Below are 22,719 nucleotides of genomic sequence, written 5' to 3' on the forward strand. Positions count from 1 at the left end.
GAGTTACCTTTCTGGTGAGGAAGGGCAGGCAAGAAAGTTTAGTTTGTCAGATGAGGAAAGGGCTTTAGAGAGAAATAAAGCAGGAAGGCAGGATTGGGGGACTATGGGGGAATTGCAGCTTTGTGTGATCTGGGGAGGCCTCACTAAGAAGGTGATACTTGACCTAAACCCCAGAGAGGGAGCCACGTGGACCCCCTCCTGGCAGAGGGAGTGTCCTGTGCAAAGGTCCTGAGGTAGGAGTAGTTTTGGGTATGATCAGGGACCACTCGGGCCAGTGTAGCTGAAGCAGGATGAGTGAGGGGTGAGTGCTGGGAGGGGAGGCTGGAGAGGTGACAGGGGCAGACCATGTGGGGTGGGGACAGTGAGAACTCTGGTTTTCCTGAGTGAGATGGAGCCACCAGAGGGCTCTAAGCAGAGGAGGGATTTGATCTGACTTAGGTTTCAGAGGCTCCCTCCCTGTTCTACCCTTTCTCTGGCCTTCTCTCCCACCTCAGAGTTTGGAACTCTACCCGCTGTCCCCTCCTGCTCCTGACCCATGCTGACATCAGTGCAGCATATTGGTCAGTAGCTTCCATGTGAGAGGTGGACAAGCTGGGTGTGAGTGCTGACTCTTAACATTCAGGAGTTCTGTCTGCGTTGGTGAGCAGTTTGACCTCGCTGAGCCTGTTTCCTCATCTGTAAAATGGGAATTTAAGGACTTGGCAAGATGATGATATTTAGTCACTCAGTCGTGTCCAACTCTTGGCGACCCCATGGACTATAACCTGCCAGGCTCCTCTGTCCGTGGGATTCTCCAGGCAAGAATACTGGAGTGGGCTGCCATTCCCTTCATCCAGGGGATCTTCCCAACCCGGGGATCCAACCCCAGTCTCCTACACAGGCAGGTAGATTCTTGACCACTGAGCCACCTAGGCTAGGTCTAAACGTATCCAACACAGAGCTGCACGGATATCACATGCAAGAAAAGGAAATACAATTAACAGCCACTCTGATGCAAAAGAAAAAAATAACTTTCTTTTGGAGTAAGACAGGACAGAAGCTTCAACAGAGGCCGTGTGGATGGGAAGGAGACGGAATAATAGGACTTGAGACTGACTCTGGAGGAGGAAGTGGGGAAGAGACGAGACCAAGGCAACATCTAGGAGTTCAGCTTGGAGGACTCGGTGGGTGGTGAGGCCTTCGCTGGCAGAGGGACCTGGAAGGAGGATAACATGGGGTGACGTGGGGAGTGTACGATGTTCAGGTTCACTGCGGGGAATTTACTCCACTATTTATTAATAGTGTCTGATCTATTTGGCCTTATTCTTGACATCTTCTGGTTTTCTTTCTGTTTTTCTTCCTAAACTCACTTTTTCTTTTGTACTAGGGGTTACCCCTTCCCCTCCCCACCAACATACTGAAATTGCTATCAACATTAAAAATTAACCCATTATCTACACCCTCCTACCCAAGCAGTTGAGGACTTTTGCTTCGTTTCACTTCTCTGTGCTCCCCCAAGTCTTGTCTGGGTTCCCCCAGGCAACTAGGCTGGTCTCCCTGTATCCAGTGGGGGTGGGGGCAGTTCCTCCTCACCGTCTCTGGTTCCCAGGAGGGGTGTGGGGCCTCTGTCTGGGTCCAAGCATGGCGGACGTGGCACCCAGGCTCAGGTTCCAGGGACAGCGTGTAGGAGAGATGGTCCTCGGAGCCTGTGTGCAGGGGTGCAGATGGGAGGGACGTAGGTATGATGGGAAAGGCCTCATGACCGCAGAATGAATCCCCATCCGTCCACCAGGGCCCTCTTCCCAGGACTGCCACACCCTGGGTCTTACCACAGCTGGCCTGGGGAACTGGAGTGGGTGGGACAGGGGCTTCCGGGGGACTCGCATCGCCCTTGGCCCCTGGCCTCTTCTTACACTCCACCTTCACCTGGTCTCTGCAGTGTCTGTGGCAACACAGCCCACAGTCTGGGGGAGATTCAGAGGTTAGTGCCAGAGGCCCAGTCCATGTCCCCCTTCTTCCAGCTTGCAGGTCCTAGATCCCCTTTCTCTACTGATGCTCCACTCACCCCGACAGCGGTAGCCTTGCTTGGTGACACCCCAAAGCTGGGAAGAGAGAGCAGAACAGGTTACCTAGGCTAATACAGGGAGGGCTGTGATTGGGGTAGGGATAGGGGCTGTCTGGAGGAAACCATCCAGGTTTTGGAAGTTCCCAAGGCTAGAGGCCTATGTGGGGTCTGGGAGACTAAAGGAATTTGGAAATTTATCTTAAGTTTGGAGAGTCACCTATGATATGAGAATCGGACAAAATCTGGAGTTAATAAAACATAAATCCTATGGGCAGGGGTTGTGTCTGTTCTGTTTCCGCCTGTCCCCTTCCACCGCCGCCGAGAGTCTATAACTGTGCCTAGCACCGTGGAGGTGCTCAGTGTCTATTCAGTGAATGAAGAAGTGAATTTGGAAAGCAATCCAAGGTTTGCGAATCGGTCTTGGTTTGGGAGTGAGAGATCTGTCCATTCCACAGATTGGAGGACAGATTTCCAAATCCAACTGGTTTTGGAAATCGTAGCGTTTGAATCATCTGAGGCCTAGAGACTTGGGAGCCTGATTCAGTTTGCAGATAATCTACCCACCCAGTCCAGTGCGTGGATGCTCAGTTGTATCTGACTCTTTTTGACCCCATGGACTGTAGCCCGCCAGACTCCTCTGTGGGATTTCCCAGGCAAGAATACTGGAGTGGGTTGCCATTTCCTCCTCCAGGGGATCTTCCCGACCCAGGGATCGAACTTGTGTCTCCAGTGACTCCTGCATTGGCAGGTGGATTCTTTACCATTGTGCCACTTGGAAAGCCCTTATTATCCAGGGTTTGTCAATTATCCAGGATGGAGATTGGGATTTGGGCATTATCTAGACTTCAGAATTATCCAGGGTGTAGGGAATATCCATTATTTAGGATTTCTGTGAAGTGTTTGTTGTTGAGTCGCTCAGTTGTTTCTGACTTTGTGACCCCACGAATTAAAGCACCAGGCTTCCCTGTGAAGTACGGGGACTATTTGAGGCTGGAGGATTTTCCTGAATATGGGGATTATCTGGGGCTTGGGGCTTGTGAGCACAAGGGAGGGTTGGCTTTCCCAGCCCAGGCTGTGAACAGTTAGGGCGCTCCAGGAGGGGTCCCTCAGGGTGACGGTGGGCAGAATGCTCACGAAGCCACTGCAGCTGTCACAGAAGGTGGGCTTGCGGAAGGTGACCTCCTGGAAGGTGTGCAGGAAGGCCAGGCCCAGCTTGGAGCAAATGGCACTGGCCCGGAGCAGGTATTCTGTCAGCTCCTCACGGCTGAAGGAGCCGCTCCTGGGGGAGAGACTGTACTTTAGCAGGCCTGGCCCTGTTCTCCCCGACCCAGGAGCCCTGGCTACCCCAGGTCCTCATCTTACGGGAACCCAGGAGTCGGGAGCACCTACCCCTGGCGGGGGGGTGGGTGAAGCCCGTGGCAGGCGAAGGGGAAGTTGCCTGAGAGTCGCTCAAAGTCCTCCTGAGAGATGGTGCCGCGGCCATCAGGGTCATAGTTCTTGAACACAGACTTGGGAGGAGCATGGGAAGGGAAGAGTAAGGTCAGATCAGGGTCCCCACCATTATCTTATTTTTTTAATCTTCTGTCCACACCCCAAGGCATGTGCAATCTTAGTTCCTTGACCAGGAATCGAACCCATGCCCCCTGTGTTGGCAGTGTGGAGTTGTAACCCCTGGACCGCCAGGAAGTCTCCGGGGTCCCCACAGTCTTAGATTCCTCCTCCAGCTCAGGGCTCCTCCTCACCTCCACCAGCTGCTCCACATGCCGACCCAGAGTGACCGTGTCAGGCTTGGGCGTCACACCAGGGGCCCACTCCACCACCAGGGGCGCCTTGAAGGGGGAGGGTGGCTGGGGCAGGGACAGAGGGGCACAGTTAGTCAGGGCAGAGGCTTGGGCTGGAGGTCAGAGGTCAGGGCTGGGGTCTCACCAGACTCTTGGGACAGCGGGGCTCCCGGGCATAGGAAAGCTCATAGATCTCGTCCTCCGTGTAGAAGAGATCCAGGGAAAGCTGGGGATGGGCAGGATGTTAAGGACCCTCCTTGTCTCCATCCTCCTCCCTGCAAGCTAGGACTGCCCGGACCCCCAATCTCCTCCTCTTTCCAAAACCCCTCTCTCCTGGGACCCCCATGGTCCTTTCTTCCACTGAGCGCCCATTCACTCTCCATACCGCCGGCCTCCTAGTCCAGAAACACCATCTTCTCATTGAGGTTTTTTGGATCCTATTTAGAATTGCAAACCTCTATCACTTTCCATTGTCTGTTTCTGCTTTAGTTTTCTTTATAGCACCTATTATCTAAAAGACCATATGATTTACTTACTTACTTTTTTCACTGGCTATCTCCCCCACAAGGAAGTCAGCCCCACAAGACAGCAATTTTTTTTTTTTTTTTTCCTGATGCACACACTGCTGTGAGCCTAAGTGCCTAAAGTAATGCTTGGCTCACAGCTGGTACTCAGTAAATATTTGGGCTGATGGCCTCAGAGCCAGCAAGCATAGCAGCTTAGGCATCAATCATCAGAGGACAGGACCAGCTTCAGAGGCAGGCCCCACACATAGAAGGGCCTTCGGTTCATTTAAGGCCCTGCTGTCACCCTCTTGAAATTCTCAGTAATTTCAAACAAGGATCCCCACATTTTCAATTTGCTGGTGGTCCTGACTTAGGATCTGAAAGTCAACTTTTCAGTCTTTGACTACATGGTCCTCCAAATCCCAGTCTCTGTCAATTTATTGCTCTTTAGAAAGAAATCCTCTATCTTCCTATCTATCTATGTAAAATAAAATGTAGCCAGAACTGCACACTCGCAGTCTTGGGACATAGTGTGATGGTTAACATATGTTAACACTCACGTTCTGAAGCTGGCCTGCTGTAGGACAGGAGGTAAATGGCCTTACCTCTGTGGGCCTCAGTTTCCCAGTCTGTAGAATGGGTAAATAAGGATCCCTTCCTTGTAGGGGTGTGAGGATGGAATGAAGTGCTCTCTGGGTACTGTTTAATGTGGTGTCTGGCACACAGAAAGTGATTAATAACTTATTATCTTTTTGCTTAGATTCCTGAGTATGTTTTAGCTTGGAATTTTGATCTGTTGGTGTGAGAAGCCCAGAACCTTGAAGTTTAGGAGTACAAAAGCCCAAAGCAATGCTGGAGCTCAGATCAATGGAAGTTTGAGTTCCTTGGCGAATTGGGGGAAAAATGCATTTTAAAAAATTTATTTATTTGGCTGTGCCAGGTCTTAGTTGTGGCATGTGGGATCTTTAGTTGTGGCGTACAAACTCTCAGTTGCAGCATGTGGGATCTAGCTCCCTGACCAGGGATCGAACCTGGGCCCTCCTGCATTGGGAGCTTGTAGTCTTAGCCAGTGGACCATCAGGGAAGTCCCCCAAAATGCATTACTTATATAGAGCTCACTGTGTTCCAGATACTATTTTAAGTACTTTGTGTGAACTAAATGAGTGATATTTACATGAATTATATTATTGATTCTTTTCAATCACTCTCTGAAGTAGGTCCTATTAGTATTCCCATTTTGCAGTTAAGGAAACTGAGGCTGAGGAGTTAAGTGACTTGCCTGAGATCACACAGGAGAAAAAAAAAACAAAACTTACAAGTTCTGGCTTCAAAGCCCATGCATTCCAGTGCTATTCTACTATTCTGTCCTGACCCTCATCCACCAGGACCCTAAATCTCAGGGCCCTACAGGTGCAGTCTCAGGAGCTCAGCCGCAGCAGCTCAGGGCAGCTCACCGTGAGCAGGTGCAGAAGGTCCTCACTGGCACTGCCCGGGGGTTCCTGTCGCTGCAGGGCTGCCAACTCCTGCAGCCGCAGGTAGAGACTGTTGAGTTTGGGCAGGTGCAGGCGGCCATCAGGTAACCTGTCAGGCTGTGCCTCGTTCAGGGCCACCAGATCCTTGAGGTGCACTCCCAGAACAGGCAGCCGGAAGGCCGTGCAGCCAGCCCAGGTGCGGCGGTAACGGGCGTAGTTGTTGTGGGCTGCCAGGAGCTCTGTCAGCTCCAGCAGGGCCTGTGTGGGAGAGGCATGGAATGGGGGAGGCTGGCTCTGTTCCCCCAGCTCCCTGAAGGGGAGTACCCACCAGCCTCTGGGCACCCAGGGGCTCAGTGGCATCCTGGAACTCTCTCCAAGCCCCTCCATGTCCCACACTGGCTTCAGCACTACCCAGACTGCTCTTTTTCTTGGGTCCCCATCTCAGAAAGGCCCCACTATCTCCCATTCCCCAGGCCAGAGTGATTTTTCAAAAACCCAACTCTGATCACGGGTGCTGTCATCTTTCCTAACTCCCCACTGCCCTCTAGATAAAGGCCAGACACCTCAGCTGAACTTGCAAAAGACAACAGGATCCTCCCTGCCCCCCACCCTGGGGCATCTCTAGCCTAATATCCTGCCATGTCCTGACCTCAGCCACACACCAGACTCATGGATGACGCACTCTCCTTAAGACACTTTCAAAAAAAAAAAAAGACACTTTCAGGACACCCCCAACCCATGCTCCTCCCATGGGTGGCCCAAATGTTGGTATCCCTAGGGGCATCATTTCACTCTCCCCCTAGACTGCAAGTTCTCTGCTAGCATCTGTTATATGTCTCCCTCAGTGCCGCTCAGGACCAGACACTCAGTAGAGAGAGGTCAGCACCATGGGTGAAGAGGGAGGAAGAGTGACAGAGGAGGACAAAGCCTGGGGTCTGTCGGATTTGGAGGAGCAAGGTCTCCAGGTGGCTCCAGGGCTCCTGGGAAGGGGTGGAGGGGGTTGGGAAAAGTGTGGGGGTTCAGGATAATTGATCACTGGAACTTTGGGGAGGGCAGCGGGGGTTCACCTTGGTGCTGTCAGGGCTCAGGTGGGCATGGGAGTCCTTGAGTCTGGAGATGGCACTATGACAGAGGCCGCCTGTGACTGCCATCAGCGTGTTGAAATTGTGCAGCTGGAGGAGCCTCTAGGGAGAGAAGGTGATGCAGAAGTGGTGGGTACCACACGGAGGACAGGTAAATTGGGGGTTCAAGTGACAGCATCCCCCAGCTGAGATGAAGTCTTAAGCATGTGGGGAGGGGTGCTGTGTAAGCATCAGACAGGTGAGATGTGTCAGGCAGGAGTGGGCCGCAAGCAGGTATGTGGGCATTACCCAGGAGTCATGCAGATGATAGACTAATGTGAAGTCAGATGAAAGTGGGGGGAGTCAGGCGAGTATGGGGAATTGGACCGGTTTGGGAACTCAACAGGTCTGTGTCAGGCGTGGAGGATTCAGAGAGATGTGAGGGTGTCAGGCAACTAGGCGGTCTCTGCCCTGGGAGTCAGGTGAAGAAGGGCAAGAAGGCCTGTGCTCTGGGCGAGAGTTAGGGGCCTGGCAGAGGTGAATGGGGCTAGAGTGATACTGAGGGGTCAGGTGGATGAGAGACAGGTGCGGGGTCAGCCAGTCATCAGGAGCAATAGCCTCATCCTCCCCTTTTTCAAGTTTAAGAGTGGAGGTCGATGCGGGGAGAAGGTGGGGCCAGGGAGAAATAAGATTTTCAGACTGAGGAGACCCCAGGTAGAGGCCAGAACCTCTAAGTCTAGCTGGCCAAGGAGGGGAAGCAAAACGAGGAAAGACGCCAGAGGAAGGGCGTGGTCTGCGAGGAAGTACGCAAGGGGGCGCGGCCAGCTGGGGGAAGGAGGGCTTCCCTTTTCTCCAGCAGGGAGGGAACCTAGGAGGAGGGGGGAGGGGAGAAAAGGGGCGGGGGTAGGAGGGCGCGGCGGGACCTAGGGAGACCTGCAGTGATGGGGCCTGATGATGTCACTGTCCTGAAGGGGCAGCTGGGGCCTAGGGACCCAGGCAGGGGATGAGGCAAAGGTGGAGGCAAGAAAGAGCCTCCTCTTCCGTTGTCCTGGCGACAGAATATTTGGGCATAGGGCTTGGGTGATGGGGTCAGGACGAACGTCGTCACCTGCCACGTCTGGGACCAAGGAGTGGGGCCCTTGCGGGTTTGCGTGGTGAAATCAAGGCCAGGGAAGAAGTGCCATCACAGTCCTGAGTTGGAACGATGGGACTGAGGCCTCTTGGGGCATGGCCAGGGTGGGTCGAGAGGCGGCAGGGCGGGGCCCGGAGATGGTGACGTCACAGCCCGAGAGCCCCGCGGGGCAGGTGTGCAGAAGGCGGGCCTCACCTGTGCCACGTGGATGAACTTGTCCAGCACCTGCGCTCGCTGTGCGGGCCCCGGACGGCTCAGCACCATGACCTGCACCCAGCGGGACACGCTGTTGCTGAGACCTACGGAGCCCTCCAGGGTCGGGCAGCCCCGCACAGAGCCCTGCAAAACGTAGTCCCGCAGGTCCTGGGGCTGGGGGAGAGGTGGGCGTCAGGGTGGGCCCTGGCGCTCAGGCCTTACCCCTCACACGCCCATACCCCAAGCGGTCACGACCTCCGATGTCCTAGCCAGGCCATCACATGTCACCATGGTCCCCTCTCATCTGAGGAGAAACGTTTAAGGAAAGCTGGGCACTATTCTGAGCCCTCTGTCATAGCCTTACAAATTGATGAATTGACTACTATATGATTCCCATTTTACAGATGAGGTCATTGAGGCACAGAGAGGCTTAGTAATTTGCCCAGGGTCACACAGGCCCAAGTCACAATGGGAACCCAGTCTATTGCCCTCAACAGTATACCTGACTTGTGTACAGAAGAGGATACAGAACTAACTGCTATTTGTTCTGCACAAGGGGTCAACATTACATACCCACATCCACTGCAGTGTACAGTCAGGAGATTTTCACATTAAGGAACCAGATCCCCACCTGCCCTCAAAATGATATCAAGATGGCAATAACTAAATACATACATAGTTTGAAGCATTTTAAATGATCCTTTGCGTAGGTAAAATATGTCAAACGATGCCAATTTCAAATGTTCAACTGGATGGCATTTACTCTGGATCAGGCACTGATTCTATGAAAATGAGTGTTAGTTGCTCAGTTGTGTCCAACTCTTTGCAACTCCATGGACTGTAGCCCGCCAGGCTCCTCTGACCATGGGATTCTCCAGGCAAGGATACTGGAGTGGGTTGTGGTTCCCTTCACCAGGGGAAATTCCCTACCCACGGATCGAACCCAGGTCTCCTGCTCTGCAGGTGGATTCTTTACCATCTGAGCCACCAGGTACCTATGAGGCAGGAACTAAGTCCCCCTTTTTCAGAAAACAGGCCGGAGTACAGGGTATTTAAATGCTTCTCAAATAAATAAACAATTAGTAAAAATATTTTGAGCACTTACTATGTGCCAGGCACTGTGACAAGCCTTTTAAAAATATTTATTTGGCTACACTGGTTCTTAGTTGCGGCATGTGAGATCTAGTTTCCTGACCAAGGATCGGACCTGAGCCCCCTGAATTGAAAGCAGAGTCTTAGCCACTGGACCACCAGAGAAGTCCCCTGTGATGAGCATTTTTAAATGGACATATTAATTTAATTTCCCCAACGAGCCAATGAAATATTATGACCTCCTTTTTACACATGAGAAAACTGAGTCCCAGAGAGGCTGAGAAACTAATTCAAAGTCACACAGGTAGGAAGGCGCTGATGGGATGTGAACCCTGGGGGCTCTGTACTCAGCCAGCTTAACTCATTTTCCTGTACCCTCTAGCACCCAAGTTTGACAGTTTGGGTCCTCTCAGTCCTGCCTGGCGCCAGCCCATCCCCGCCCCACCCTAAGCCATCTCCAGTTGGGAGGAGAGGGGTCCTTACTGTGATAGCCTGGAAGGACCGGAACTCCAGGTAAGTGAGGTGCTCTGCCAGCTCCTCAGTCTCCAGGTGGTCGAAAAGCAAGGACACTTTGCGCTTCTTGCCCAGGCCTGGGCTGCTCATGGGGTGTGGGGGGCCTGGGCCACCAGGGCTCAGCCTGGGGGGCAAAAAGAGGCAGGGTATTAGAGGGACTCAGGGTGGGAGGTGTCGGGGTGTCGGTGGGGAGGGAAAGGGGCTGACTCACCGACTGGAGAAGTCTCCTAGGCTCTGCTGGGCTGAGTTACCCTCCTGCTCCACAGTGGCCCAGAAGCGGCCTATAACCTCTTCTAACTGGGGGTCCTGGTGCATCATCTCAGGGTGTTGGGTCAGCCAGTACCTGGGGGGTGGTTTAGAGGTGGTGGGATGGGGCTGGGGGGAGGGACGCAGGTCTCTGTAAGGGGTCTCGCACTGAGGGATCTCTAGGTGCTGGGCTTGGGGGTGGTGACTCTAAATATGTACAGGGGAGTCTCTGGAAGGCCAAGGTTCAGAGAGGCACCAGGCTGGGAGGAGCTCTGGGAGTAGGCCTGGGGGCCTCTTACTACAGGCTGAGGGATCTATGGAGGATAGACTGGGCAATCTCTGGGAAGTGGTTGGAAAGCACAATAGTGGGGGTGGGTCTCAGGGACTAGGTTGGGGGCCTATGGGGTGAGATTTTGGGGTAACAGGGTGAGTGGAATCTTAGAAGCTAGGTGGGTACATGGGAGGTTTCAGGAATTTCAGGAATCTGAGCTGGAGGTCTTGGGGTACCAGCTGGGAAAGGGTCCATAGGATCTGGTCAGGGGTCTCTAAGAGGTGAAAGTTCTAAGGAGGAGAACTGGGAGGTTTTAGGAAACAAGCCAGGGGGTTCTCAGAAGTGGGATGTAGGGGAGTAGGACTGCATAGTCTCTGGAAAGTGCTTTTTGGGGGGGTGGCAGCAGGGTGAAGCTCCTGGGTCATCATGGGCATGGAGTCTTGGCCCAGGCCTACCGGACCAGGTGACAGATCTGCAGCCGTCTCCGCTCCTGCGTGCTCCCTGTGGCCTCTTGGTACTTGAGTTCCGGTCAAGGCTCGGTCATCCAGCATCTCAGGGCTAACTGCTCACCCCGTCCCCACAGGCTCTCACGTCTCTGTCCTCCGCCCTCCACCCACTGCTTATGGCCCCGGGAGGATATAAGGTCAGCAGACGGGCAGCAAAGTGGGCAGAAGGCAGCACCCAGCTGTGCATGGCAAGTGCCATGTTGAGAACGTGGTCCCCGCGGCGCAGGCTGCCAGCCGAGTCTGCAGGCAGGAGAAGGGGACTCTGGGTCAGAATGGCCCCTGGTGGACAGCCTGGTTCAAACCCCAGTTCTACCAGTGACTCCGTCTGTGAGCTCGGGCACACAACCTGGCCTCCTTGCGCTCCAGTTTCCTCGTCTGGACTGTGCATGGACCAACATCGTGCCTGGCAAGTCATGCTGAAGATGGAAATAAGAGTCAGACCCCCCCACCCCCACCCTGCCGCCCCGTCCATGCAGGTCAGGAAAATGAAACACAGGTATCTCTTGTGTTCCTACTATTGAGATTCATTCCACATACTCTTTCTCCTGTTTTTGTACCCCTCAAATTGAGCCCGGAGAGAGGTGGGTGCTTGGCCCAAGCTCAGACTTGGGGGAGGCTGGCCAGGGACGGGGAAGACTCACCAAAGGACTGAATGCATTTCTCCAGCAGCTCATCTTCGCTGCAGCCGCCCTCGTTCAGCATGCCCAGTGCCATGGAAGCCATGACCTTGCTGATTTCCCGGGGGCTGGGGCATGTCTTGTGGCGGCGGGCCTGTCGGGGCCGGCCCCGCCCCCCTGTCTTGCCTGGGCATTCCTGGTGGGATTTCCTGTGGGAACATCCCCTGGGGATTCATGGGAGTCCCTTCCTTCAGGCAGACCCCCAACATTCTTCTCGACCCCAAAGCCCCAAGGCATCCTGGGAGAAGCTTCCTAAAGGCAAGGGGCTGGCATTAGTCCTGACCTGCATTGGATCCATAGGAGAAAACCCCAGTACTCCAGATCATGGGAGCCATCTCCTACAGGCAAACTCCAAGGGAACCATGGGGAAAACCTGTAGGGGTACCCTGATTGCCCCCCCCCCCAGGGAATCATGGGAGAAGACCCCCCAGGACTAGTAAGGACCCATCAGGAATCATAAGAACTCCTCCACCGGCCACTGCCCCCAAATTCCCCTTGACTGTGTGATCCCAAGACCTCATGAAAGAGACTTCCTGCTGGCAGATGGGTTACTCCAGACCTCCCAGGGAATCATGGAGAGAAGACCCCCAGAACTATTCTTGTTCTACCTAGGGGGAATCATGGAAGGTTCTGCCTTCAGGGCTGCTCCTCAGAATTCCTCTTTGCAGGGCTTCCCTGTTGGCTCAATGGATAAGAATCCACCTGCCAATGCAGGGGACATGAGTTTGATCCCTAGACCAGGAAGATTCCACATGCCATGGAGCAACTAAGCCTGTGTACCACAACCACTGAAGCCTATGCGCCCACAGCCTGGGTTCAGCAACAAGAGAAGCCACTACAATGAGAAGCCCGAGCACCCCAATGAAGAGTAGCCCCCCTGCTCGCCACAACTAGAGAAAGCTGAAGCAAAAAAGCAATGAAGACCCAGTGCAGCTGAAAATAAATAAATTAATTAAAATTATTGAATTTAAAAAATTGGGGAAAAAAAAAAAACCAGAAAAAAGAATTCCCCTTTGCCTTCCAACATCCACCCCTTGTCCCCTGAGCCCTCAGGAGGGAAGCAGACCCCTGAGATTTCATTTCTCTCTTCTCCCCCTCTCCGTGATCCCCACTAAGGTGACAGACCCCCTTCCCCAAGCCAGCCTTTCAGCAGGACTGAGTCTCAGCTATGAGCCTGGGTCTCTAGATTTGGAGCCTGGAGAGAAGATAAGGGTGCAATGTGGCTTCACCAGGGCTCTTCAGAGCTGGGCGTGGTCCCTCAGGCTGAGGCAGCTTCAAGAAGTTTAAAAAAAGCCCTCACTCTGCCCTTCGCCTCCCTGAGGCTCCTGTTCTAGTTGGGGAACGAGGGTAATGGGGAGACAGGGGTGGTGAAGGAAGGAGGGAGCAGAATCCAGGCAGAAAGCCTTGGCTTCCACAGGAGTCAGATAAAACTGGGTTGGAAGGACTTCCCTAGTGGTTCAGCAGTTGTCTCTGTGCTTACACTGCCAGGAGCACAAGTTCAATCCCTGGTTAGGAAACTAACCTCCCACATGCCTTGAGGCCGAAAAAAAAAAACAAAAAAACAAAAAACTGGGTTGGAGAAATTTGTGCTGGCTGTGTAACTTTATGTTAATGACATCATTTCTTCAGACCTCAGTTTCCTCATGTGAAAAATGAAAGTCATCTTGGGACCTTTCCCGGGAATTTATTATGAACATTCAATGCTCTGCTCTTCAAAAGTGCTAAATAAGGGATTAAGTTTGCTGAGGCTGTTAAGTGGCCAGGGGTGGGAAAGTTAGATTTGAGACGCAGAGAGAGAATGTGATGGAGCAGACTGAAAGCCAGGCTGGGGGGATGGGGGTGAACAGAAATTGGGAGACCCCCGTAACAAGGGCACTGCTATGTCCCTGGAGCATCCTGAGGGCTCAGGAAATCAGTACTGAATGTTGTCAAGTAACAGCTGGCATTACTGAGCACCCACTGTGTACCGGGCAGGGAGGTAAACACCTATCTTCAGACCAGAGATTTTCAAAGGAGGTCCAATCCCAACAGCATTACCTGGGAACTTGACATAAATAGAAATTCTCAGGCCCCACCTCAGACCTACGACGTCAGAAACCTTGGAGGTGAGCCCAGAAGCCTGTGTTTCAGAAGGCCTCCAGGTGGCTCTGACGCGTGCCCATGCTTGAGAACCACAGGTCTAGGCTGTACCACCGAGGGCTTATGAGCTGGTCTGAGGAGGGGCTACGATTGCTCTACTGACTGAAGAAGAAACTGGGGCACAGAGTGGGCAAGTGACTGACCTAGGGTCACACAGCCAGAGAATGAGGTAGCCAGGTCTCCACCACTAAACTCCTGGATATTATAGGGGAGGGGACCTTTTGCCATCAGAGACAAGCCGGGGGAGAAAGGGGAAGCTGCCCCAGCTAGGGATGCAGCCACCATTGCCCCTGTGAGGACAGGAGGGCAAGTTTGTCCAGGTTATAGGAAGCCTATTCTAGAACCTGCGGGCATAACCAGCTGCTAGGCCCTTACCTTCGGACTGTTGCCCCCCACCTCCCCCGCCGTTGCATCAGGGAACAGCCAGGAGTCGCTTAGGAGGCAGGGAAGCCGCCTTGCCCCTTGGCACACTCCCCTCCCCTAGGGTAGGGCCCTGCAGGAGTCTGGAGTTTCCAGTCCAGCGGGCAGCCAAGAAAACCCCCGGGGAGGACAGAGACACCCAGCCTAGGGAGCCAGGATGATTGAGGGGCGTGAAGGGTGCGGGGGAGAATGGGCTCCGAGCAGCTCGAATTCCAGCAGAGCAAGGATAAGACACAGCCGCCCGAGCCAACAGCCCCAGCCTGAACTTTCTCTGGACACCCCGAAGCATCTTTCCACCTGGCGCCCCCTGCTTCTGCGGCTACTGCGAGAGTAGCTCGACCGTGCCCCCCCTCGTCAGAACCTCCCCGACCCTCCCCTGCAGCCCGAGACAGACCCAGGGGCTTAGGGAGCTCCCGGTCTCCTTGGGGAGGGTCCTCTCACCTCTTGCTGTCTTTCCTGTTCATGCTTCCTGGGGGGGAGGGGGTCTTATAAGAGTGAGGCTCAGCTCCTCCCCCCTCACCACTGCTCCAGCTTCTTAGCCCCTTGGGAGCTGGGGCCTCCTCGGCGCTTGGGAAGGAAAGAGGAACTGCCCCTCCCCACCCAGCCCCAGGCCAGGGGGAAGGAAGAGGCTGGGGAGAGACCAAAGGTCCCCCCTCCCCCCACTTGGGGATCCCTTCAGGCTGAGGTTTCCGGTGCTGCCGGCCCCCACCCCCAATCACCCGGCGGGCTCTATCTCCCCCATCTTTCGATCTCCAGACCCGTGATTCTCTGTTCGGTCACTGTCATGCTTCAATAAAAGCCCTTTTCAAAGAAAATATGCCTAATATGACACATTTATGTACACACACTGGAAAGAAAAGTCTGTATTTCTGTAAGGACATACTTACGTCTAACAATGCACCGAAGTTTGGAAAGTCACAAGACATGGTATTTTGTATATTTCTTCTTCGGTTTCTTTTATTTCTAGCTTAGTTTTAATGCCATTTATGCCCCCAGAAAACATTTTCACTCTATTCCTTTTATTGTAAGAGAACCTCATGTAGCACCTACTGTATGCCTCACACTGTTGTAAGGGCTTGTATTAACTCATTTAATTCTCACACAATCTTAAAGATTGTTATTATCAAAACATTGCAAATGGAAGCTAACCCCCTGGGAGCCCTCACCCCATCCCACTGTCCCTCTTAGGCAGGGCTGACACATGGTTGGCTTTCATCTGACCTGTTGGCCTTGAGTTTGTTTAAATACATAGAAACATGCTCATAGAAACAGACTTTTCTTATGAGTATGTGTGCTTTTTTTTTCGTTTACCTAAATGTGTCATGCTTGACATATTTTTAAATGGAAGTACGAAAGAGAGTCAAATCATAAGTGTTTAGGTTGCTGAATGGTGACAAACTGGACATGTCCATGTGACACAAATCAAGGGAGGGAATGTTTCTGTTTCCCATAAGCCCCCTTGTGTTACCAGCAGCCTAATTTCTAGCAAAGAGGTTTTGCCTGGTTTTGAGCTATATATATAAACTGAATCAACTATTGTGTCTGGTTTCCTTCGTTTAACTCGGTGTCTTTGTGATTCTTCTGTATTATATTTAGTTGTAGCTCATTATTTTGGTTGCTGTATAGTCTTCATCATGTGATTAGTTCATGATCTATTGATCGGTTTTTCTGTCATGGACATTTTAGTTGTTTCCAGTTTGGGGCTGCTGTGAATAATGTTTCTGTGACCATTCCACCCCCTGTCTTTTGGTGAACGAAGCAGTGCATAGTTCTGTAGTGTAGATACCCGGGAGTGGAGTAGTAGTTGCAGTATGATTCTGCCAAACCTAGTAAGTGAGTCCATTCAACCAAAGCTCTCATATAAGTCTGTTTTTAAAAATATTTATTTATTTGGCTGCACCAGGTCCTAGGTTGAGGCATATGGAATCTAGTCCCCTGACTGGGGATTGAACCCAGGCCCCTGCATAGGGAGTGCAGAGTTCTAGCTATTGGACCACCAAGGAAGTTCCTAGAAGTCTATTTTTGTTCCTTTCTTTTTTCCACTGAGAGAAGTCACCATGGCTTTTTTTTCCCCCCAGACTGGAACATTTAGACAAGTACAGAGTGCATTCTCTTCAACTTTTCCATTCCATGCCGTGTGATACGGTTTCAGACCCTCTCCACCTTTTTCCTCCTCCTGCGTTTTCTCTTCTCTCTCCTCTAATCTCAAGGATGCTCTCTGTGATGCTCTGTTTGTGACTCTCAGCCCATCTCCTCGGCACCTGCTTCACACAAGGTGATGTAACAGCCCTGACTGAACTGAGCTCGTAGTGAGAAAGTGTCTCCAGGCCTCCTGGACTCGAAGGAGGATCAAGGAGTGAGACCGGAAAGTTCTGGGCACTGGTATATATGTGTGCCACCCCCATGGCCCTCGGGGATGGTTAATACCAGCAATAACACCAGCAACCACAAAGGAAAAGACTTCTCAAGCAAACCACAAAAAACTTATGAGACAGAAAAAGGGTGCATTTAATAACATCCAAATAAAGATTTCTTTTAATTGAGGACACTGTGGGACAAATATCAAATGACAGAGAGGAAAAACTATATTTAAAATGTCTAAAATCAATGAGAGGAGCTTCCCTGGTGGTCTGGTAGTTAAGAATCCACCTTCTAATGTAGGGGACACCGGTTTGATCCCTGGTTAGGGGACTAAGATCTCACATTCTGCGGAGCAACTAAACCTGCATACTGCAACCACTGAGCCTGTGTGCTCTAGGGCCCATGCGCCACAACTAGAAAAAGCCTGCACTCTGCAACAAAGACCCAGCAAAGCCAAAAATAAAAAAGTAAAATCAATGAGAAGAATATCCAGAATGTATATTGAAAAGGAACAGCTGCAAGTCAGCAAGAGAAAAAGACAGCCACTCTGATAGAAAACAGGGCAAAGAGGATGAGCAGGTGAGGAGGAGACCCAAAACTCTGACAGGCACCTGAGCAGATGCTAGAAATTATTGGTAAGGGATCAGGGAAGGGCACATTGAAAGAACAGTGAATCATCCTGTCCGTCTGGCAAAAATTAAGACTTGGAAAAATGCCAAGTAGAGGTTGAGACTGTGGGGACCTGGGGACCCTCGTGTACTGACAAGCAGCCAGCCATTCCTGAGGGCCACTTGGCACTGAAAGTGAAAGTGTTAGTCATTCGGTTTTGTCTGACTCTTTTCAACCCCATGAACTTCAGCCCGCCAGGCTCCTCTGTTCATAGGATTCTCCGGGCAAGAATACTGGAGTGGGTTGCCATTCCCTTCTCCAGGGGATCTTCCTGACCCAGGGATTGAACCCGGATCTCCTGCATTGCAGGCAGCTTCTTTACCACCTGAGCCACCAGGGAAGCCCCAACTTGGCAATACAGTCAAATCAAATGTGTGCATGGAGCTGTGACCCCTCACTTAGCTCCTGGATGTGCATCCCTCGGTTCCACTTGGGGACATATGCTAGGATGTTCACCGCAATGTTATTTGGGGAGAGCTGGGGGCAACCTGACCCACTCCAGTGTTCTTGCCTGGAAAATCCCAGGGACAGGGTAGCCTGGTGGGCTGCCGTCTATGGGGTCGCACAGAGTCGGACACGACTGAAGCGACGCAGCTGCAGCAGCAGCAGGGGGCAACCTGAGTGTTACCTCCCCAGATGAGAGGGTGAATAAACAGAGGCAGACGGTCACCAGAAGGGCCTGCAAAACTCCCACAGGCATAGATAAGGTGTCCATGGCACAACATGGGTGGGTCCTAAAACAAGTAGTGATGACTAACAGGAGGAAGAAATGCTATTAATATCTTATGATATAATGCCCAATGACACAGAATAATTTCTGTTATATACACAATTCTAAGGAAAAACTTAGATACTTAATATACAAGTGTGCATTATATAGTGTATAATAGATAAACATATGATTGGATAGCATAATTATATTAGCCTAAATATCTAATTATATAATTATGCATTATATCATTCAACGATGTGGTACAAGCTTGTGCAACATATAGTACAGTTGTATCAATAAATCTGTATTTAACTATGTAACATGTAGCAGTCCATTATACACAAGTCTCTAGGTATCAATATAATTTTACTGAACTGCAAGATATTGTTTTGTATAGCTTAATATATACCATTTCATTGTAATAATGATAATAATTTGTTTTTGGCTGCACCATATGGCATGTGGGATTTTAATTCCCTGACCGGGCATTGAACTTGTGCCCCCTGCAGTGAAAGTGCAGAGTCCTAACCACTGGACCACCAGGGACGTCCCAATAATAATTTTCTAAAAATATTTATTTATTTGGCTGCAATGGGTCTTAGTTCTAGCACGCAGAACCTTTTAGTTGTGGCATGCAAACTCTTGGATGTGGCATGTGTGATCTAGTTCCCCAACCAGGGATCAAACCCTGGGCACCCTGTATTGGGAGCACAAAGCTTTAGCTACTGGACCATCAGGGAAATCCCCCAATAATAGTTTTAATAGCTCCCTATGTCAATCAGTTACCATGTGGTAGACTCTAATTGGTTTCCTCATGAAGTCTTCACAATCCTAGAAGGAGGGGACTAGCCCAGATTAATCTAGTGAACAGAGGAAGAAACTGAGGCCCAGAGGCAAGAAGTTAACTGCCCAGCAGGAGGCCCAGGTGTGTGTGGCATCCTGCTTTGGGACTTTCATCCCCACAGGAGCAGGAAGGAGCTGGTTGCCCCTCTCAGGTTCCCCAATTTACAAAGCCCAGGGCACTCATCTGCATAAAGGGTGGCCCAACTAGTGGCCATAGGTGGCTCTGGCAGCCCCTGGGGAGATGAGGATTAGTATTCTGGGGGATGTAGCCTGGCCCTGCTAAAGCGACTTTTTGTTATAACTAGGAGATTTTATGCAAATATAGAGACAGTATAGTAGAGTGGTTAAGAACCCTGGCTCTGGGTTCAAATCCCTGGCTCAGCCTCTGTGTGACCTTGGGCAGGTTGCTCTACCTGTCTGTACTCAGGCTTATCTGGAAAATGAGCACCATAAAAGTACTGACTTCCCAAGATTATTGTGAGAACTATAGTCATCGCTCAGCAACTGCAGGGGCTTGGTTCCCAGACCCCCTTGGATACCAAAATCTGTCCCATTTCATTTAAATGGTGTAATATTTGCATGTAACCTACACACATCCTCTGGCAACATTTAAATAATCTTTGTGTGTGTACTAAGTTGTTTCAGTCATGTCTGACTCTTTGCAACCCTATGAACTGTAGCTCGCTGGGCTCCTCTGTCTATGGGATTCTCTAGGCAAGAATACTAGAGTGGGTTGCCATGCCCTCCTCCAAGGGATCTTCCTGACCCAGGGATCGAACCCAAGTGTCTTATGTCTCCTGCATTGGCAGGCAGATTCTTTTCTACTAGCACCACCTGGGAAGCCCAAATCATCTTTAGATTACTTGTAATACCTAATACAGTGTAAATGCTATGTAAATAGTTGCACATACAATGTAAATGCTATGGAAAATGTTGCGGGCCTGTACCAAATTCAAGTTTTGCTTTTTAGAAACTTCTTGAATTTAAATGCATGCTCAGTCTCTTCAGTCATGTCCAACTCTGTGCAACCCTATGGACTGTAGCCTACCAGGTTCTTCTGTCCATGGGATTCTCCAAGGCAAGAATACTGGAGTGAGTTGCCATGCCCTCCTCCAGATCTTCCCAACGCAGGAATTGAACCCACTGAGCCTCCTGCATCTTCTGCATCACAGGTGGATTCTTTACCACTGAGCCACCCAGGAAGCCCTGAATTTAAATATATATATGTATATAAAATTTAAATATATGTATATAATTTATATACGGTTGGTTGAATCTTCAAATAGGAAACTCACAGGTATGGGGGGGCAGCTGTACCTCATTTATTTAGGTCGTGTCCTTAAAACCATACATGGCAAGGACCACACATGTTTGATTCCCCTCTAAGCAATGTAAATAATGACAGGATTGTTGTGAGAACTAAAAAATGACATGCAGTGAAAAGGTCCTAGCTCAGGGCCAGCAATGCAACAGGTGCAGGAAAGACATCTGCTATGGCTAGTACTCCTTCCTCATCAGTTTTTATAATAGTGATGATGAAGATAATTTTCCTTGTATAGGTAGTTTTTAAATACAATTTTAAAGATTATTTCCATTTACAGTTATTACAAAATATTAGCTATATTCCCCATGTTGTATACTGTCCTTGAGCCTGTCTTGCACCCAAGTTAGTACCTCCTCCTTCCCGCCCCTTTATTGCCCCTCCCCCCACTAGTAGCCACTAGTTTGCTCTCTGTACTTGTGAACCTTCTTTTTTGTTATATTCACTAGCTTGTCATATTTTTTAGGTTCCACATGTAAGTGATATCATGCAATATTTGTCTTTGACTTATTTTGCTTAGCATGCTGTTGCTAAGTCGCTTCAGTCGTGTCCAACTCTGTGCGACCCCATAGACGGCAGCCCATCAGGCTCCTCCATCCCTGGGATTCTCCAGGCAAGAACGCTGGAGTGGGTTGCTGTTTCATTCGCTTAGCATAATACCATCCAAATCCATCCATGTTGCTTCAAATGGCAAAATTTCATTCTTTTTTATGACTGAATAGTATTCCATTGTGTATATGTACCGCATCTTCTTTATACATTCATCTGATGATGGATACTTAGGTTGCTTCCATCTCTTGGCAGTTGTAAATAATGCTATGAATACTAAGTGCATGTATTTTTTTTTAATTAGCGTTTTTTGCTTTTTTTGGATACAAACCCAGGAGTGGAATTGCTTCATATGGTAGTTCTATTTTCATTTTTTCAAAGAAACTTCCATACTATTTTCCATAGCAGCTTCACATGTATTGGTACAGTTTTAAGTGCTGGAAATAACCTAATTTAATACTTGCAGCAGCCCTGTAAGGTAGGTGCTATTAATATCCTCTTTACCAATTGAGGAAACTACCCACAGAAAGGTGAAGTGACTTATCCAAGGTCATGCAAAGGAGTGGCAAGGCAGGAATTTGGATCCAGTCTGGCTTATTCTTAATCATAGTGTGTGATGTTTTCTTTTTAAAAAGTTAAAATTTTCATTATTTATTTATTGGCTGTGCTGGGTCTTTTTTGCTGCGCGGACTTCTCCAGTTGCGGCCAGCGGTGGCTATACTCTAGTTGTAATTTGCGGGCTTCTCATTGCAGTGGCTTCTTTTGTTGCAGAGCATGGGCTCTAAGGAGCAGGTTTCAATAGTTGCAGCTCCTGGGCTCTAAAGTACAGGCTCAGTTGCTGTGAGGCATGGACTGAGTCGCTCCGCAGCAGGTGGAATCTTCTTGGACCAGGAATCGAACCCGTGTCTCCTGCATTGGCAGGCAGATTCTTTACCAGAGCCACCAGGGAAGCCCTGTATGATGCTTTTTAAAGCCAGGAGAACCGGGTGCTCATTCCGATTCTGCTGTGTGACATCAAGAGGGCCTTCACCACTCAGAGCCTCAGTTTGCTCTCTGTGAAATAAGAGAACTATGGCACTATGGCGTAGGAGGACAGAGGGTAGCTCCCTTATAGACACTCCCCCTGAGCTTTTCCACCCCAAGCACACCTTCGGCAGAGGTTTGGAGTCTGTGGGCGGGGCACCGTCTGGGGGCGGGGCCTTGGTCGTCCGGGTCCAATGGGAGCCCAGGGGCGGGGACCTCCTCCCAGCCCTGTCCAGCACACGAGTCCTCCACGCAGTTCCATCTACCCCGCGGGTGCCTCTGGCGTCCCCAGAGGTCTCCGACCCCAACCCGCCCCCAGCCCACCCGCCCGGCCTTCAGCCCCCTCCTCTTAGTCCCCGACTTCAGTCCGACTTCAGGCGCCTCGGGCTTCGACATCATGGGTGACGGAGGAGAGGGCGAGGATGAGGTCCAGTTTCTGCGGACCGTGCGTATCTCTGTGTTGGGGTCTCTGGGACTGTCTCTCGGGTCCCTCTGAGTGTCTCTTTGTCTCTGAACTCTCTGTCCTGATTGCTTGTCGTCACTGAGACTCACGGTCTCTTCCTCTGTCCCTTTGGGTGACTGTCACTCTATCTTTCTCTGTTTTTCCCTCTCAGTCTTCCCCTGCCTTCCTTGCCGGAGAACCAGCAAAATTTGGGACTGCAAAATGGGGAGTGGGGGTGTCTTCCGCCACCTTCTCTGACACTAGCAATTTGTCCCAGAGAATGGGGCCGCTGAGAGAGCACCCCCCTCCCACCTCTCTGGAAGCAGGCACTTGGGGAAGGTGGTTCTAATTCCTGAGCTTAATTTAGCTGCCCCCCTCCCCCACCCCCCACCTAGCCCTAATTCTCTTCTTGCTCCAGACTCTGACCTATTTAAATTCTTGGGAAGGGGGCTGGTGTGGGTTGAAGGACTGAACTCCTTTGAACTCCCAGCCCTTGAGGGTCTCCTGAGGGTCCCTCTGGTTCTGGGTCTTCTTTCTTCCCCCACTTGGTCTTGGGGAGAAGGGTCAAATATGGATGCTAATGGTCTCTGGGTGGTGTCTCTCCGGATCTGTCTCTTTGAGTTGTTTGCGCCTCGTCTCTCTACATCTCTGTCTCCCTGTCTCTGGCTTTGTTCTTCAGCTTCAGGCCATCTGCGTTTCACACCGCGTCTTCAGTGTCAAAGACTGTGTCTCTCCCCGCATCCC

General features: G+C 50.9%; 2 protein-coding genes across 5 annotated transcripts in view; one reads left to right on the plus strand and one right to left on the minus strand.

Annotated features, from left to right (window-relative positions):
- Positions 1-987: 987 nt before the first annotated feature.
- On the minus strand, positions 988-14,655 carry RASGRP4 (RAS guanyl releasing protein 4). Of its 3 annotated transcripts, none has more exons than XM_061139210.1 (17): positions 14,497-14,655; positions 11,461-11,645; positions 10,954-11,059; positions 10,769-10,831; positions 10,008-10,139; positions 9,767-9,920; positions 8,192-8,365; positions 6,871-6,987; positions 5,786-6,061; positions 3,971-4,051; positions 3,787-3,891; positions 3,434-3,552; positions 3,179-3,323; positions 2,045-2,081; positions 1,809-1,943; positions 1,573-1,685; positions 988-1,195 (listed from the first exon to the last, which is right to left on the minus strand). In XM_061139210.1, the coding sequence occupies exons 1-17, from the start codon at positions 14,517-14,519 to the stop codon at positions 1,139-1,141; spliced, it is 2,022 nt and encodes a 673-aa protein (XP_060995193.1). In that variant the 5' UTR covers positions 14,520-14,655; the 3' UTR covers positions 988-1,138. The 3 variants fall into 3 exon arrangements, with proteins under 3 accessions (XP_060995193.1, XP_060995195.1, XP_060995194.1); XM_061139212.1 differs by lacking the exon at positions 14,497-14,655 and adding an exon at positions 11,166-11,235 and having other exon boundaries at positions 11,461-11,636; XM_061139211.1 differs by lacking the exon at positions 3,971-4,051.
- Positions 14,656-21,930: 7,275 nt separating this feature from the next.
- Positions 21,931-22,719, plus strand: part of RYR1 (ryanodine receptor 1) — a 125,040-nt gene continuing 124,251 nt past the window's right edge. For both annotated transcript variants that reach the window (XM_061139217.1, XM_061139216.1), the window contains exon 1: positions 21,931-21,978. In XM_061139217.1, the coding sequence (XP_060995200.1) occupies positions 21,931-21,978 (48 nt within the window). The remainder of the gene's footprint in view (positions 21,979-22,719) is intronic.

The sequence above is a fragment of the Dama dama genome, chromosome 4 (genome assembly GCF_033118175.1).
Source record: "Dama dama isolate Ldn47 chromosome 4, ASM3311817v1, whole genome shotgun sequence".
Lineage (NCBI taxonomy): Eukaryota > Metazoa > Chordata > Mammalia > Artiodactyla > Cervidae > Dama > Dama dama.

What these genes read in the sequence shown, in the direction of transcription:
- RASGRP4 (XM_061139210.1), bottom strand. Translation starts at nt 14,519, where the DNA reads ATGAACAGGAAAGACAGCAAGAG. An exon ending in CAGATCTGTCACCTGGTCCG is followed by an intron (nt 10,140 to 10,768) that starts GTAGGCCTGGGC and finishes ACCACCCCCCAG; the next exon opens with GTACTGGCTGACCCAACACC. An exon ending in CACCCACCCCCCCGCCAGGG is followed by an intron (nt 3,324 to 3,433) that starts GTAGGTGCTCCC and finishes TCTCTCCCCCAG; the next exon opens with GAGCGGCTCCTTCAGCCGTG.